This window comes from Lichenostomus cassidix, chromosome Z, assembly GCF_008360975.1.
Source record: "Lichenostomus cassidix isolate B80296 chromosome Z, HeHo_3.0, whole genome shotgun sequence".
Lineage (NCBI taxonomy): Eukaryota > Metazoa > Chordata > Aves > Passeriformes > Meliphagidae > Lichenostomus > Lichenostomus cassidix.
The window spans coordinates 41,426,916-41,445,707 of record NC_139511.1 but is presented as its reverse complement, the minus strand read 5'-3'; the positions used below and the strand labels follow the sequence as shown (position 1 = coordinate 41,445,707).

The 18,792-nt window shown below is 38.3% G+C and overlaps 1 protein-coding gene across 2 annotated transcripts in view; it reads right to left on the bottom strand.

The window, feature by feature from the left end:
• The window catches only part of MLLT3 (MLLT3 super elongation complex subunit), a 125,636-nt gene that overhangs the window by 13,800 nt on the left and 93,044 nt on the right, over positions 1-18,792 (bottom strand). For both annotated transcript variants that reach the window (XM_085041947.1, XM_085041946.1), the window contains 3 exons: positions 8,246-8,324; positions 4,414-4,546; positions 2,773-2,872 (listed from right to left, as the gene is read on the bottom strand). In XM_085041947.1, the coding sequence (XP_084898073.1) occupies positions 2,773-2,872; positions 4,414-4,546; positions 8,246-8,324 (312 nt within the window). The remainder of the gene's footprint in view (positions 1-2,772; positions 2,873-4,413; positions 4,547-8,245; positions 8,325-18,792) is intronic.

Genomic DNA, 18,792 nt, shown 5'->3' with positions numbered 1-18,792 from the left:
ATACAGCACCAAACATGTGTGAGGAAGCTTACACAAATACTAACTCCATCATAGCTCTTCAGTTCTATGAAGGAACTTAGTCAACACAAACCTGATGGCATCACTAAGAGGTATCATCCTGGCAAGCACCACTATGCTAACACAAAGAGATTCCAGATGTGGCTATGGCTATGGTTCATACAATTTGAATTCTCACAATGCTTCCCGAGATTCCAACTTGCAGCTCAATTACAAAATTTAGCTCAATTATAGAAATGGAAGAAGGTATGTAACATTCAATTTTAATTGGCACACAGTGTTATGGTTCGATTCTGGCCAAATGTCAGGCACCTATAACATCTGCTCTCTCTGTTCTCTCCTGCCACAGCTGTGCAGGGGAGAGGGAAAAAAAACCTCACACACACACAAAGCTCATGAGTTGAGATAAAGAACCAGTGGGAGGATGCACTGAGAAAAAGGGAAAAACAGGCTAAAAACTTAGAGCTGCAAAGTGATTTATTGCTAACCTAATCCTAAACAGAATCAGAGGAGGCAAATGAGAAGTGAAAATAAGCTATTAAGACACTGTTTCTCTGCTCACTCCCCTCACTCCTTCCAACCAACAGCTGGGGGGGGGGGGGCGGGGAGAGCGCAGGGTATGGTATGGGACTTTTTTCTTAGTCAATTCATCACCAAAATTTCTTCTGCTACGAACACGGTTTGTAGTTTCTCTGCTCACCCCGTCCCTCCTTCCAACCAACAGCATGGGGTGGGGGGGGGAGGGGCAGAGTTAAGGGGGTTTTTTGGTCAGTCCATCACCAAAATTTCTTCCGCTGGTCAGGGAGAAGAGTCCTCTACTGAGCCATGGGGTCCTTTCCACAGGAGACAGTCCTCTGAGAACTACTTTGCTGTGGGTCCAATCTCACCAGCAGCAGCCTGCCTGAACCTGCTCTCTCATGAGTTCCTTGTCTACAGGGTGCAGACCTCTGAGGCCAGGCTGTTTCCATCTCAGGAGCAAGGCCTTTCCTTACACTGGGACTCCTACTGGATCACAGCTTCCTCCAGGCATCCACCTGCTCCTCTGGCATGGGCAGCTCCCCACAGGCTGTGGGTGAATCTCTGCACCCCTGTGGATGCCATGGGCTGCAGGGGGACAACCTGCTCTCCCCATGGTCGTCAGCATGGCTAGCAGAGGGTTTTCAGCTCCGGCGCCTGGAGCACCTCCTCCCCATCTTCTGCACTGACCTTGGTGTCTCCATGCTGTTTTCCCCTCACATATTCTCACCTCCTCCTCCTCCTCTAGCTAAAAAGAAGTGTGCACTCACATTCTTTTGATTTCTTCTTGTATATGTTTTCACAGAGGTGTAACTAGAACCTCTAATTGGCCCAGGCTTGGCCAGTAGCATGTCCATCATCTTCAGAGTCATCAGAGATTGGCTCTGCTGGACATGGTGAAAACATCCAGAACCTTCACACAGGACACACAGGAGCCATCTTTGTGCCACTGCCCACTCACTAGCAAAACTGGGTTAAGGAAAACTAACTCATGAACACAGGGGTATATTTTGTCCCACCCTTCAACCACTTCTTCAAGCCTACCACAAAACCCCAGCTTTTGAAGGGTTTAAATTTCTCTTAGATACTAAAGATACCTTGCTGATGTTCTGGGCTAAGCAAAACCAACACACATAGCTATTGTTTGGAGTGTTAAATGTGGAAGTAGATCTTTTATTAGATCAGCAAAGAGCAGAGAAACACAAAAGATGCGATTGAGTGGGCTGCTGATATTGAGACTAACAACTACTAATTACGTTGGCTCTTTAGAAGCCAGTCTTTATCAAACAACAAGCCACAGACAGATGTTTTTTCTTCTTATGCTTATGTGTCCAGTAAATGCAATATTCTTCATCCTTACAGCCACCTTTTTTTACCTCAAGACTCTCTCTTAAAAACTTGTAACTTTTGTATAGACAACTTAAAAAAACATGCAGTGTTTCTGGTAGGTAATAATATTTTGAGGACATGGAATCACCTTCTCTCAGTGCACAAAGTACTTCTTAGTAGATGGGGGTTTTTTTCCACACAGTGTATTTGAACTTAGTTAATAGGAATAATATTTTGGGTTTGTACTATAGCTTGTATTAGAAATCTTAATAGGAAATCAAGGACAAGTAAATAATACCTGCCAGACAATTGAAGCAGTTATAGAGAAGAGATATAGAAAAGACCCACCTATGAAACTCACTACCCAAACCAACTCTTTTTAGTACATGTAGACACCATTCTAACTATATCATAACTGTAAGTAGCCATTTATTGCCAGTAAGTGTCCCGACAACTTTGTGTATGATATAACTTACACTGGGAATGAATTATGGCTCCTGTAAGTAGCTGACAAATGGCGTGTTTTATTTAGTAAAGAAAACAAGTTTTTACACTTAATTTTATATTTAGAGAGTTTTACTCATTGGGGGTGAGGTACATCCCAAAAGCTAATTCTCATTTGTCCCTGGAGTATTTCACAACTCTAGGTAATTAATTTCTTTTCTCTGAAAAACTGAACTACCTTATGTTCCTACCTCAGAAATTACAACTACGTTAGCTTTTACAAATCTGAGACAAGTACTCTGAGAAGTAGAAACTACTTCTAGTAGTGTCTTCTAGTGCAGTAAAAAAATACTGTATCTTTCTAGATAAACACCAGTAGGGGAGAGGAGAAGAGACGAATCGAACTCCTGAGACTGATGTGAACAGTGTCTACTGCTAATACAAAGCCAAAGTGCATTTTTTTACCTGGCTGTTGCTGGTTTTCAATACAGGTGGTGCTGGCTCGTGACGCAGTGGTGAGGAAGCTGAGCTGCTATCACTGTCACTGCCATCACTCAGACTAACCCTGCGGAAAAAAAGAGCCACAGCATTACATCTGCAGACATAGGGCTGTCAAACGGGGTGAGCCAACCTTGGACTTTGAGGCAGGGACTTACAATGACTTTGCTAAGCAAGCTATCGTTAATCAAGGTCACATGGAAGAGAGGCATCTGAGCAGGGCTGCACTCTGGAAAAAACTCTTTGTAGCACAAAGAAGGAGGCTGCCTGTCTACACTTGGCTAAGATGAAGTGTCCAGTTAACAGTGGCTAACATTACAGAAATGGTTAAATACCTACAAAATTAAACTGCTGCTCCCTATCTCAGTTCACAGCTATGTCAAAGAAGGAAAGTGGTCTCTAGGGATACTTTTCTCCTCTTCTAAAAGCTTTCCAAACAGCTGTAGTTCCCACCTGAACACATGTTTTACTAGAAAGTTCCTCGTTAATTGTCAAAAGTAACACACTTTTTCCTGATTAAAATTTAAAAACTTAGCATCTCAGTAGAGGTCCCATGAAAAAGCCCAGCTCCTAGCCAGTTTCACCCTCATTTACTCAGCAACAACAGCAAATATTTTTTTGTTGGAAAAGAAGAGTTAGTTATTTGGGATAAAAAGAAACAGAGAAACAATAGCCTTGACGTTCCATTAAAAACCTGAAACAAAATCTCCCCATTTGGAGACACATTGAGCTTGAAACAATCCTTTACACAATCACTGACACCAACAAGTTCGCAAACTGTTAGTCATCTTGGTCTTTTTCTCCTTGATTACAGTTGCTAAAATACACCAGGGAAACAGTTGACATTCATTAAAGTTTTCCTATTGCCTTTCCATTCATGCTGTAGCTGACACTGGCACTCTCAGATGCTGTGCACTAACAGGAAAATCATCTGAATTACATAAAGAAAATAATATGAAAAGTGGTTGAGAAACAGTTTCAGGTTTTCCATAACCTCGAACATCATTTGGACAGAGCTTCAAGCTGCCCTAATAACAGATGAATTTTGGAATGCCCTCTGAAGGTTGTAGCAAGGATGCAGAAGATTTTTTTTTTTAATTGAAAATTTAAAAAATTTCTGTCATAGATGCTTGCTTTATCTTCTAATGCACTTTTATACATTATCTACTGCATGCAGCACAGAACTTACTTGAAATTCAAATTTCATTGATTTGGAACCAAGTTAACAACCTAATCTAAAACTGGTAAGCAGAGAGGTCTTGTGATTATGTATAGAATAGCTCATTCAACAGCTGAAGGAAAATTTTTTCTAATTTAGGCCAGACAGTAATTTATAACTCCTCCTTTCAAGTCACAATGGCATGAAATCAAATAAAGTCAAACAAATGAGGATTATCATAACCATATCGATTAGTACAGGAAGAGTTTGTGTTAGGAATGGCTAGTTCTGCTAGTTTTAAAAGGGGCTCTTTTATGTGCAGATGCTTTAGAAAGTGAATTTTCTGCCCATTTGCTACTCAGCGCTCTGAGAATATTAGACCTCACCTTGTTACTTACAAGCACTACAAGTCTTGGTCAGCAGGCTACTTGCAATTACAAGAGACTCACCTGCGACTCCTGCTTCCTCCTCTTGTATTTACAGGTTGTTCCAACTCAGAATCATTGTCCTTCTCATCTGCTTCATCTGATTCATCTTCATTATCATCTGAATGCAGATCTTTCATTATTGTCCTCAACGGACCTGAAACAACACAGACAATAAAATACTACAAAGTTCACTTGACAGTGTTTTGGACAATTCACCCAGCTTTGAAAACTACCTTCCCCAGAGAGTGTTGAAATAGGAGAGTCTTAAACATTAAACAAATGAAGTAATGAACTGGGGGCTTACACTGCAGGGACCTATCCATTTATCCATGAATCAATCATTTACTCACATGAGCAACTCAGTCAGCTTCAACAGACTTACTCATGACAGTGGAGTTACTCATATGTTCAAGAAACTCCACTGTAACTCCCACGTTAGAAAAATTTGCACCCTGGACCATAGCAGAAGTAAAATACTGTCATGACAGCAGTAATTGACCATGAATATATACTTTCTAAAAGTATGCTTCTTTTGCATTGCTGGGGTTCACAATATTTTTGCTTTCTCAAAGGGCATTTTATATGAGTAAAGATCTATGGGCACATATTGATTTGTACATTTCTTAGGCAAATTCATGTGTTGAGAAGCTGGTTCTAACAATTCATTCTGACTAAATTGTACCGGACAAGGCAGTAATTTTGTCTTCTTGATTTTTATATATTTAACTTCAGCTATTCCCATTATTTCAGGGTCAATTTCAAGTCGAGTAAGCACTTTGCCAATTTTTATAAGTACAAAGTGCATCAATCCCACTCAACACCATGTTATCACTTCTCCTGAATTAAGAAGAGCATACAAAACTTGACTTGCTCATGAAACTGCATTAAACTCAGTTTGTGTTTTGATTTTTACTCTTTTTGCTCTAAGAGACAGTTACAGAAAGAGGAATATGTTTAATAGATCCGGGAAGTGTTAACACTACAGCCACATTAAATAAGAATGGGCAAAAACAGATTAGAAGAGGGAAGAAAGTAAAATGTCCTGGTGCCACAGGACATTGAAGTACAGCCCATCTGAGACATGAAGCAGCAGATAAAGCACCAGTGATGGCTGTAGGAATAGGAATTACTATTATGGTTGTGTAATTCCTTCAGCCCAAGAAACACAATACTATCATTAACAAAGTGAGCCTGAAATGAAATTTTCAACTCTATTTGCTAATAGAGAAACTGAGTGAAGGAGTGTCCTCCCTGGTCACTGCCAGCAGAGAAGGTAGACATCTGTCAGTCAGTGCCATACTCATAACATGGACAGTGTTCCCTTTATAGGAGGAACAGCTTTATGGACTATTCCAGATGTAGCAAAGTCCAGGCCATAGGTATTTCAACCATTTTGTGCAATTGACTTCAAAGGTGATGTTTAGAATGATTTATCACTAAGGCTGCTCAAGAACTTCTGTAAATTGGCACAGCGTGGGCATGTTCAGAGCAATGAACATTTTCTCTGTTTTCACACCCTAGGAAAGAAAACCAGATGGTGCTGATGGGCAAATTCCTGGTTGACCAGATATTTGTACAGGGGACAATGGAAGCGGAGCTATGTGGAAGTGTTTCTTATCCTTGAAACCACTGGTGAGATGGAGAAGCAGCTGAGCTGTGCTCCCTTTTCTGTCCCTGTTTGGATATCATGGAGACAATGATCAACTATTTGCAAATGGCAGTTTGTAGTCTAACTGAAAAACTTATCATTTGACCCCTGAACGAGGGAAAGGGCTTTTGAGCAGTAATAAAAAGAAACTTGGACTCCTGAGATACATGCATCACAGACAGCCACATAAGCACTGAACAACCTGCCATTCAAAAACGTTCCCATTTAGTGTAGGGGCATGTCTGGGAGTCTGAAAAGCAAACTGCTAGCTAACTTTTCAGCAGGCTTTTGTAGCAATCAGCAAAGCATTAATTTTTAGGTCTTCTTTTTCTAGCAATTTTCTGCTAGATAGCAATTTTCTGCTCCTTGCTAAAACACACTTTAAAATTCCATAACAACCTTTTAAGGGTTTGAAAAGTTTTTACCTTCTAAGAGATCAGCATGGTTAAGCAGAAACTGAAAATAAGGAGTTGCCCATGTGCAAGTTTCCTTGGTAAGGAAACAGAGAAATATCAAAGTAAGCCCCAAGGATAGGAGAAGTTGAAGAACCTCAGGTTAGCCCACTGCTTATACAAAAAGAGGTGAAAAGAGCTCATGCTGTGTTTTTTTGACACTTCAGTGAGCACTAGAGTCTGAATGCAACAGAAAAAGAGCAACAGTCCTGGCAAGTAACTTCCAGTGAAGGGAAAAAGCATAACTTCTGACCAGAGCACAACATACAGCGTGAACATACCATGGTATGCCTGGTGCTCCATACCTTTGATACACAAATTCATGGCCTGGGCAATAAGCATGCTTAAATTAACTGGGGTTTCTGGAACTCCCAGCAAGAAGCAGGAACCACTATTTACTGTGGCAAAAAAGAGAAGATGTATATACCATTTGCATTTCAGAGCTGTTCACATCAGAGGGCAAATCTCCCATCTATTCTAGAGAAGGTATGAAGACCTGAAAGACAATCTGTGATATGTCTTACACATGATCCAGAACAGATGGATGGGACCAGTCTGCTCAGAAGAAAATACTAAGTCACTAGGTTTTTGCCCAGCATAAGGTAACAGATGCAGAAATGGGTATCCAAGTCTTTTCACTTGTAGTGGACAGTTCACACCACTAAGGAGCTTTTCATGAAGAACAAAAATGGAATTTCAGCAAGAAGTGTATCTGTTTATTCTTGGGTAAAAATCAATTGCCTGAAGCCAGTCATTATCACAGTTCACTTCAGCTCTTGCTTCTTTCACATGGAGTAACACTGCCAGAAAACCTCAGAAAATCAGTACCAGTCACCTACAGAAAGGCAGTAGGACAGATATGCACCACATGATGATCTATTTAAAATCAGTCTGCCTGAGGCGCTAATGTATTGTCATAACCTTAAATCAAGTCTACCATTGAGGAATATAAATGGCTAAAACAAGCAATTTTGTTTAGTCAAAGGCTGCTTTTTTAATGCTCCTTGTCCAAAGAACGAAACAAAAGCTCATTAAGAATGTATCAGTTGTACAATCTTATAAACCAGGGAAAGAAGCCAACCAGGAACTAAGTAGTTTAATAGCTCAAGTAGAATGAATCTCAACTTCTTTACAGAAAACATGCCTTGGCAAAGCCTCCAGGAAGAAAAATGCATTCTTTACTGAGTTTCAAGTAAACTGAAATTATTAGCCAGAAAACCAAAATGCAAACTTTAAGTCTAACCATCATCCTTCCTTGATTAAGAGCACACAGGATTTACTGCCATGTATCTGCAGTAAATCCTGTGTGCTCTTAAAACTTCCCAAGAGTATGGGGTGATCACAGCCTTTGAAAGAGTCTACATAAACCCATCTGTGGGTTTCTTTTGGTTGCCCATGGGAAGCCACATTCTTCCAAGACTTCAGATGGAGCCAGGTGCCTCGCTACCTAACCCTGCAGAAGAACAACTCAGAAACACCTCTTTTGAGTTTAGTGTCTGTTAAGCAACTGGCATGTATTTAGTCCTCCAACCAACCTTCACACCCTTTTCTCAGATTCAGTTTCTCTCTCTCCTTTTATCTTGCTCTTACAGCCACGTCTGAAAACAACCTGAGGAAAAGTCTCTAAATCAGACTGTGGCCAGTTCAGGCAGTGAGACACAGAAGAAAAGAGGTAATAAGATGCCATGAGTTCTGTTTTTATTGGCCCCTTCGTTTCATTCATTCATTTCAATTTCTTATCCTTTATTGGTACCTTGTTGTCTGTTGTTTTGAGATGGTGTAAAACTGGAACTGGAACTGGAGCTGGAACTGGCAGGACTGGGCTGTTCAGACTTAAAAGAAAAAAAAAAGAAAATAATTAACATTTTAAGAAACTTTTTTTTTTGCCTAACACTCTTACGGTTAGTTACTGCCCAAAGCATTCTGTCAAGAAAAATGAACTGTGGGGCTAAATAATACTCAAAGACCTTTATTTCAGGTGTTAGTGAGGCAAACATTGTGGAAATCACTATTGCACTCACCATACATACACACTACTATATCATGTCTAGTTCTTCGCTAAAGCCTAGCAAAAGGTTTCCAATGCCCTATTTGAAAGACTATAGAAGATGAGAGCCTAAATGAGTTTACAATGAGGCATTTAAGGCATATCTATAAGGCATTTCTATCTTTGTCATACTGCAGAGGCAAAATTTTTCAAATTAGGAACAACATGGCAGAATCGAAAAACAAAAGACCTGAGCAGACTACATTAAATGCCAGAAAACCTCAGACAGTTTTCTTTCATCTCCCTTAGAAAATAAATCTGAATATAGGGATTCAAATTAAACTTTTATGCTCTTATTGAGTTTCTGTTAATGCCAACACCCTCCACATGTATCAAAACTCTGCAGATTGTAAAAGTATTGGACCAAAAGGTATACCTTGTTACAAAGAGAACGTATCTATAATTTACCATTACAAAAGAGCACCAAATTATTAAAACAGTTATTAAAATAAGCATATATTATTTAACAAACAGTTATATACATTTCTTTTTCTGCTATTGTTTAAAATGCGTAAATTTTCCTTTAAAATTAATGAAGAAGTCCTATTACTTCAACTAAAAATTCTGTAGATTTTGCTCAGTGTTTATAGCTTATGAGGGGAGTAAGAATCTTGCTTCCTGCTGCCAGGTTGCATGTCTCTGTATACTTTTTGGCTGATTCCTAGACTCAGTGGTACATACTTGCATACTCATCTGTGTACATCGGCCACAGTATGAATCTGGTATGCAGGCAGAGGGGATGCTAACTGAGAACATATAACAAGAAGCGCCTATACGGAAGGAACAGTGAAAATCAGATTAGGAAATAATGGTCTAAACATCCACTATTGACAAGAAAACCTGCTTACACTTTAAATTTTATACAACTGTGTTATCATGAGGTGTTATCCAGGCTAACAGACATTTTCCAACTCTCCTTGCCTGTACAATACCCACCATGATTAAGATAGAACTAAATTTTTCTCAAAAATGACAGCACAGATATTCAGTCTGTAAAACTCAGTTTTCACACAGACAGGCTACCTAAGCCTAACAGTTGCTCTTTCTCCACAAATCAATCTATTGTTGCCCTTCATAATAGAGCAGGCAGATTTACTGCCTTTTGTTGCCTTTTCTCACGACGAGAGATGCCTATTTGGGCAACAGAATGCTTGAGAAAAACACCATTAACATCTGCTCTCCTTAAATCAACACCAGCTCCAGTTCTCACAGACACACAGTCAAAATACAAACTCTGTACCTGTATGGGTATATGCCACTTGTATACAACTGAATCAACCCCATGGAACAAAACCCAGGCAACAACACAACCCACTTCAGAGCACTGAGAGAGATTCTTACATGTTCCACAGCATCAGACCTTTTTGGAAGACACTGCAGCATCACTTAAAACTGCTCCAAAAATCAAGCACTTTTGAAACTTTTTTTTTTTCTTTCCTGAGTTTCTGTAAAACCTTACAAGATTTTTAGCTGTAAAATAATCATGATAATATCAAAGAGACTGCAGTGATGAAGAACAAGAGTCAATGTAAACTTTAAAGACATCAGCAAACTAAGTGCAGCCTTCTAGCTTCAGGCTACTCTTAAACATCTGGTTTATCTGTCAATTTCTGTTTCTTGCAGCAAAATTACTAGCTGAGAACCGGTTTCTGCAGATTTCCATTAACTGTATCTTTCCTTTATTAATTGTGACATGAATTTTAACTTATCTAAAATACAATCCCTTAAAAAAAGTAAACACTAAAAGACTATCATATTTGGCTTTCAAGTGCTAAAGCTCTAGGCAGAAAAGAAATCACATCTGTGCAGAGACTATTTCACTATTAAAACTTCACTGCTTTTTTTTTTAACCAGCTTACTTGGAACATAAAAATAGGAAAAGGTCTAGTCTCATTCACATTATAAGACACAAAAATAATGGTGAAATTGCTCCGTGTCAAAATTTTCTCCCAGCATTAACTAATTGAGTCAGTATCACAAGAACAAATTAATATAAATACATATAAAGTTGTATATTTGTCTAGTAAAAGTTTTGCTCTGCCTTAGCAAGATCACTTTGAGAAATCAAACCACAGAAAGTCCTTAGAAACACATATGATCATCTATACACATTTTAAAAGGGTTCCTAATAACTTTTGAAATAATTTACATTATTTTTTTAAACAGCCCTATCTGAAAATTTATTCCAAGAAAATTTACTCCAAGAAAAAACTCCAAAAATTATTTACTCTTCATTTATTAAGAAATACAGATTAGCATAAAAATTAAAACTGTTAAGTATGAGAAATGAAACCTACATTTTTGACTGAGAAATCTGGGTGAGAGCACACCCAGAGGAAACAGCTGCTTTTAACGTAAGAATGAATGTTATTAACAGGAAAGACTTGCCTTTTCAGAAGGAACTAAAAATATGCCTTCCTTGTATGAATATGGATTAGTGCCAACAGCACCCATGCTTCTAGTTAACAGAGGCTGTCTTTTGTCACTTAAGCAATGCTTTTTGACAGTTTTACAGGCTCTTATCCCAAGGGCTTAGGTATTTATGGCTTTACGCACTTGGGCTTTCTGCTCTTGTTCACTGATTCCTAATCACCAAACTTTTTCTTTTTTTTTTATGGGTCTGAAATTAGCTAAAGGGTGTCTTTCAACAATAAAAGCTTAAGACAGTACCAGCAAAGAGCTTATCTCCTATGGCCTTTTGCTGTTTTACCAGTTTTTTCTTCCTACAGACAAGCTAACGAGAGTTTGGGCCCAAACCGTTCATTAGTGCAATGACCCGATATGATTTACTGCATTCTTAGACAGTCTATTTAGTTTTAGTGCTCTCACACTGATGCACAGGAGACTGACTTCTTTATTAGGCCTGATTGAGGGATTCTGTGCTTTGAAACTCTTCAGCAAAAGAGGCACTTTTCTTTGGCCCAAGTTTTCCCTGAAAAGGTACCTTTCTCACCAGTTCTAAATCACTTGGCTTCTACCATTTCTAAATTCTTGTCTGTTTTTACAAATAGTTCAACAACTCACTCTTGAGCTGCAAGCAACTTTCAGGCAAACTCATCTGTTTATGACAAAGAATAGAATAGAGCTGTTTCTGTAATATTTCATGGTTGTCCCAATTTGTACAACTCCTTGGGACTGTCTGGTGCAGGGCCAGGACATGGACCTTGATGATCCTTGGGGGTCCTTTCCAACTCACGATACTCTATGATTCTATGAGTCTAAAAATAAACCCCCTTATTTGAAGCTCCTTAATAATTCTTACATTAAGAAACAGAAGTCATCTGTACGTGGTTGACAATGTTTTTTCTTGCTTTTCCCCAAACTGTTCTTGAAAGAAGCTTACATATTGCTTCTTGAAGTTTCTTTTTTGCTAAAAATATATTACTGGAAAGGGTGGTAGACACATAGTAAAGCAAGCAAAAAAGTACAGGAGGGAAAATTAAGGTTTCTCATGTAAAGCAGCTGAATACTACAGTTTCCATGGATTTCATTGCTACAAATTAAAGAGTAAACAAACTAAGGATAAAATAAATGAAAAATGTGTATGGCCATGTGAGTATGAAGATGGTGCTTGAACATGAGAGGCAAGCTGCTGGAAGTTCTTATTAGATAACCTTAACCAAGAAGGATGAAGGCTGTCCTAAATATGTAGGTAATGCTGACAAAGACAGGGTTATATGATGGCTTTTCAAAACTGGCACTAAACACTCTGTTATTTAGACTACATTTCTCAAAAAATGTGTGAAAAGACATCAATATTTGCAAAGAATTGATAAAGTATGAGCAGTGCAACTCATGCTCATACTTTATCAATTGGGGAATGGGGAATTTAACACTGTAGTGTATTCAAAGTCTGAATTATGTGGGAAAAAAAATGAGGCCAAATTACGTAAGATGAAGACATGCTAAATAAAATTACTTGTTTGAAGAATATTGGTCATTTTATAAGCTCAATGGCATGAAAGCCCTGTGATAGAGAATGGTGACTGTCCCTCTGTACTCTATTAAATGTGGAAAGGCGAAATTAAGATGACAAGCAATACTCAGATACTGATTTCCTGAGAGTTTGACTTAACATTTTAAATTTTCTCTTTGAGGACTTCCACATATTCTATACACACAGATATGTGCCAATAAAGGAAATGTGCTCTGGAAAGAAAGTCTAACTTCAATTTTAGTACTAAATCTAAACCAGAACATTCAGTCAAGGTATTAAAGCCAAGGGGAGAGTTTCATTCAACTAATCTACATCTTCTGCTCTAATGGGATGAATAATGTTAGAAGATAGGTGGTAGCTGTTCTGGCCAGCCCCTACTGCTGCTGTGTTGGAAGTCAAGACTTCCTGATTCCCTTCTCTTGCTCTATTTTATCTACTGTGACCTATGTTACCTATCAGCACTGAGAAGGGCAAATGTTGATGCATTCACAGTTCACTGTTTGAGAAATTAAAGAGACCATTTGCTGTCACTTTTGGGGCAGCAGGAAGGTGATTTACCCAAATTCTCCCAGGTCTGAGGTCCTAATGTTAGGTATTCCCACACACCTATCAACAAAAGAAGCATCTGGAGAACCATCTACATGTAAAACTGCTTTTATGGGTATAATTATGTACTGTGGTACATTTCTCTACCATGAGAAATTTGGTCTTCTCAGCAGGTACTCCAGGACTTTGCAAATTCACCTTCAATAGTTCCCTTCTATTCTTAAGTAGCTCAAACTCTGTATAACACTCCCAGCATGACCCTACACTAAAATTTTACTATGTGGAAACCTTGTCAAGGTCATACAAATCAAGTAAATACAGACCTAACTATATGAAAAACAACAATTTTTTTTTTTAAGTCCTGCTGCAGAGTTCATATGCAATAACTTGGTTATTTGCAGACCATTGGCACTTGCATTCATGTCGCAGAAAATAAAATTGTTCAAAATTTCACTATAAACTCCCGAGAGATCAAGTGCAGCTCTTTGTTGGCGTTGTCAGTTTTACAGCAAACCTCAGTGTATTTACTTTTCCCTCAAACTTAACTTCTGGGATTTAAATGATTATCTGAAAACCTCAGCTTTCATTTACTGTACATCCCAGTTCCACTGAAAAGCTGTAGAGAGAAAAATACAAAAAAATATATGCTATACCCTAAAAAATTCTCAAGTCTCTAAAACAACTATTTTTCAAAATGGTGTAATTTTTAGCCAGCCCTGTGATACTGTAAACTGAACAATGGTTTTTAGATGTCATGTTTGGTAACAATATGCACTATATAAATTTTTTTCTGTAGATCTGAGGCATCGGATAAGATGGTTCCTAAGCACTCACTCTGTGACAATACCATGCATTTGTCTCAGTGTTTTCACAAAAGATCATCTATATTATTTACACACAGAGCATACAATGATGATCCTCTCAGAAAAAATCCATGGAACAGATTTCTATTGTCTTTTTGGTTCTTTTACCATTTACAGCTGACACATCTGCTTGCTGTAACTTTGCCCACATATGTACTTTTACAACATAAATACTACAAAAAGTAATCATCATTTAAAGCTCCATATTATCTCTTCTTCTCTGGTTTAAAATAAATTTTAATAGTGCGATCTGAGCTTTATAGTAATAGAGTTTTGCATCAATCTCTTTCAAAAATAAGAAAAACTGATACTTAGTTATATTTAAATTAAATTTCACTCAAATAATAATAATAATCTAGCATAATATATTTGTAAGATAATGGATAGTTATCTGAATAGGTACCTTAACCGCTGAATGAAGTTAATTGAATGAAGTTACTAAAAATATTGGGCCATAACTACATTATTTGAAATATCAGCTAAATTAAGATCTCATGTAGTGCAACTCCGATCAATCTTGAGTTTTACAGCATTCAAAGGAGTAAAAAGGTTGTATACGGCACAAACAAATTGTGTTGAACTGTCTCATCTACAAACTGCTGCCTTTAGCTAAAATTGTGACATAACATTTTATTTACTCTTAGTGGTCCTCTCCCAAAGCAAATTTAGGCCACCAGAAGCTTCACCAAGAATGGCTTCCTCCTTTGGCCTTTTCCAGCCTTGAACCTGAGCAACTTTGCAACTGAATTATTGTTGTCCAGAATATTCAGACCATGGCACTTTACTTGATGATATTTTACTCTTCTTGTGGAAGACACAATGCAAAAAGCACTATCTTGAAACTATGTCTTTTTCATCTACAGAATAAAGCTGCTTTGTAATAACTAAAATCCATTAAAGCAGCATGGGCAATGGAAAAATATCATTCACACACTGAAAGAAACTAAAATTGTCACAGTCTGTATCTACTTCTTTTCTTGCCACAGTTTAGCCTGTAATACTTTTGCAGCTAATAATTGAATAATTAAACACAAACAGGTTACTGTATGTAACATCCTCCGACTATTTAGGTAATACCTAAAGTGACCTTACACAAAGCAGCAAAATAATTTTATTTACTTCTAACCTAATCAAAACTGTACCCCAAGTACAGTATTAAACAGCATAAATTGTGCAATGGTTTTCTGATTGGGGTAATCAATGTTGAGGCACTGATCCACTTACTGCTGGCCCCAGTTCCTGTCATCCCCTGACATGTGAGTAATCTTTCCTCAGGGAGCACCAGTGGAGCTGCCTGTTAACTTCAGCAACAAAACACAGCTCTGCTGATGATGAGGTACTTATTATCAGCCACCTTTAAAGTCTCCTTTCATGTCACTCTCAGATGATGATAGACATTCTGCGAATATGTAAACAGATTATATGAAGTGCAAATACCTCCATTTATCCTTATCTTCTAACTCTGCTGTATGAAACATTAATTCCTACAACACAGAGCATCATTTCTTCACATTTGCCAGATGTCTTGCAACGCATTAAGTACACAGTAACCAATGCCTTCAGGAAAGTTCAGACATCCACAGGAAGAACAGGTCTCAAGATAGTTTGGCAAACCCTACATGCCCCTTCTGGACTGCGGCAACCCTATCTCACTGTGCTACACATGTGCAAGGACTGTCATTTTCATCAGGACAAAGACAGCATTAATTACCAAATTTCTTGGTCCCTTCACAGCTGCACAGCATTACAACAAAGAAATCTGATCACCAAAGCTACATGCACCTATTTTTTTTCGCCCCAATGGGAATGAATGGCATGAAATATTGCTGCTCAGAGAGGGGCACTAGAAACCCCACTAACATACCCACTGCCCAAAGTACATGTTTCTGTCAGGCAGATAAAGATTTCTATTTTCAAGGGAAGATAGAAGACTGCTTAAAGGCCTTCAACAGAAACTGTGAGGTTATAATACAAGCAAAGCTGTATGTTTTACTCGAAGGTTTTTTTTGGTTTTAGGTTTTTTGGGTTTGGTCTTGGGTTTTGGTAGAAAACAGTGTGAAGTAACTAATTTTGCAACATCTTTTTCTAAAAGAATGTAAGTTGTACTGAGGTATTGACTAAGCCAAAACAGTACTATTGAATAATGGCTCAGTGAGTTAACACAAATTCACACCAACATTCTTAAATTAAATGAGTAACAGTTTTTCTATTGGTGGTTTGATGATCTAGAACCACCTTCAATGAACACTCAAAATATTATTAAAATTGGTTGCAGGTATGACACTTCCCTGAAACAGCAATGGCTGCCTGGCAGAGAAGGAGTGGATAATGTTTCTGAGAGGGAAAAGCAGCTGCCACACAGAGGGCAAGAAAGAAAACAGCTTGACTACATTTGCTTTCACCTGTTCCCTGTATCAGGCTCACTTGCACTCTTCAACACTGGAAGAACAGTGACACACAGGCACCATCACCCTCGAGTCTAGGGCAGGCAAATGATGTCCATCAGGAGCTCATTCCAAGAGGGCCCCCCAGCATCCCTCTGCAGTGCTGAACACCCAGCACAACTCCAGGGCTCCACAGCACAGGCAGGTGAACAGCATTCCCTCCCTCATCAGCAGGCAATGGGCTGCCATTCCTTCTGCATGCATTCCATGCACAGGCATGAGACTGCAGCAGTGAGCTCAAGCAGTCTTTATTCTGTGCTAGTAAAATCTAATCTTCAGGGGATTATTGAGTCTTTTAAATGCAAAAAAATAAATTGTGTATTTATGGTGTGTCCTGAAGAGCTCATGTGACTCATCATCAGAATACAAGATATTGAATGGGAAGGGTTATCAAAATTATCTAAGGAATTTCATGGGGAGTTTGGCAGCAAGCTTTCAAAAATACATGAGTAAACCATGCCATTTTTGCCACCCCCCAAAACCTGTAAACTTACCGGTTTCACATAAAAAATAAAAGGGCATAAAAGCCTTGACTAGATCTAACTACTGTAGATAAAATTCCAGCTGATAACTAAGAGGTGTTATTTTAAATGTGTGCAACCATTCTTCTTGATCACAACATAATTTCTATAAGTAGATAAAGCAACTTCAAAGCAATGAAATCCCTATCAAGAATACCTTACCTCATTATGATTAAAATAAAATATCCTGTCTTTAATATTTTATTATTTTGACTGCAATCCATCTTGGCCTCTCGAAATTGTCATGACTTTACTGAACATGGGACAAAGTCTTTTTGTGCCACAAAAACACCCCCTAAATACTTAAAGTATTGGCACTGCACAAACCCAATTAAAACCCTTACTTTCTGCAGGATAGCAGGTGAACAGGATTTCCAGTGCTGAAATATAGAAAATATGGCTTCAATTCAAAACTGCATTTATGCAAATATTTGAATTAATTCACATGAGTAGTCACAACAGAGCAGACATAGCCAACACTTGCAAATAAACTAAAATACTGAATCCTGTACTAGTAGCTTAATAATGACTAATGTTACTTCTGCGGTCAAAACGTGACATTGCCTAAAATTAAAAAAAAATCAAACAGCCTCAATACCCATGACTTTGCCTCAAGAATACAAAATTTCATGGCTCTCACAAGATTACTTTTGCAACATGAACATTTAATTGTATCTACATAGTTTGCCTCTACTGTTTTATCTCTAACTTCTTAACATTTCTGTAAGCCAGTGATTTCCAAACACACACTGATAACAAAAGCATCTCATTTTAACATTTGATCTTACTGCCCAGAGGATCTCTATTTGTCTATCATGCTGCTCTCTTATCCAGAAACAGTTCATCTCACCATGATATGCACCTAAGCTTTTGTGAGAGAGGGCATAGCATTTTTCGCTACCTAGGAACAGCTAATTAAAACAGGCAAAGTATAGCAGCTGAATGGTGCCACACTGCAGTAGATGCTGAAGGCCACAGAGCATGCTTGTGCCTACTGCCACTTCTTTGAAGAGCTCTGATTATCTTTGGCCACTATTTCTCTCAGAGCATGTATCTAGAAGGAAACACCTCAGACTGTACAATATTTACCTGTTTGTGACTACTGAATTACCTCTTTGACACGGGAGGTGTCCAACAATACCACAGGAGTGGCTCGTATGGTTTTAAGAGCAGCATTAATTGATGGAGTAGAAGAAGGAAAAAATGCATGAAATTATCAAGCAAAAAGTAAAGATTGTAAGAATATGACAGGTTGCAAACCCACAGGGCCCAGTCTGCTGTGAAGGACATGATCAGTATAAACCCTGTTCTGCATCATTAAACATCTTAAGAGTCACAGTTTCACAAAGAAAATAATTTTTTTTTTTTTTTTGCCTTTGCTAACTACATGAAAATGGCACATAGATCTTTATCTCACTACTGCTCCTTCTGAATTTAAGTATTACCTGAAAAAGCTTTGACTTTGGCTCCAAGCCCTGGCAGAAAGTAGGCTTTTTCAGCTAACAAGGGCCTGGAGGTTTTACAAGACCATGGAGGTTTTACAAGACCATGGAGGTTTTCAAAATGTTCTTCCACTTTTGTAATAGTCAAATTACTCTATCACGTGCCAGACTGAAGGTGGCATTTCATGGATTCCTTTGAAAAGGTACTCATACTCTAAGACTGCTTTAGGACATTCAAGCAGTTAATTGAGTACAAAGGTATAGTCTATGTGATCTCTACTGTATTTTCAATGTTCTGTAAAGGCCTTCCTGAGAAGGAGCTGGGATTTTTTCCCAAAGGCAAAAGACTCTGCTCTTAATAACTGAACCTTACCCCTGAGCTGTCACATTTTGCTAGCATGCATTTCTCCTCAGATTGTATTTCCATAGGTTCTGATGTGCCAAAAGGCTGCTACTACTACTAATGCAGTGACATACACAGGCAGGAAGGGAAAAAAAAC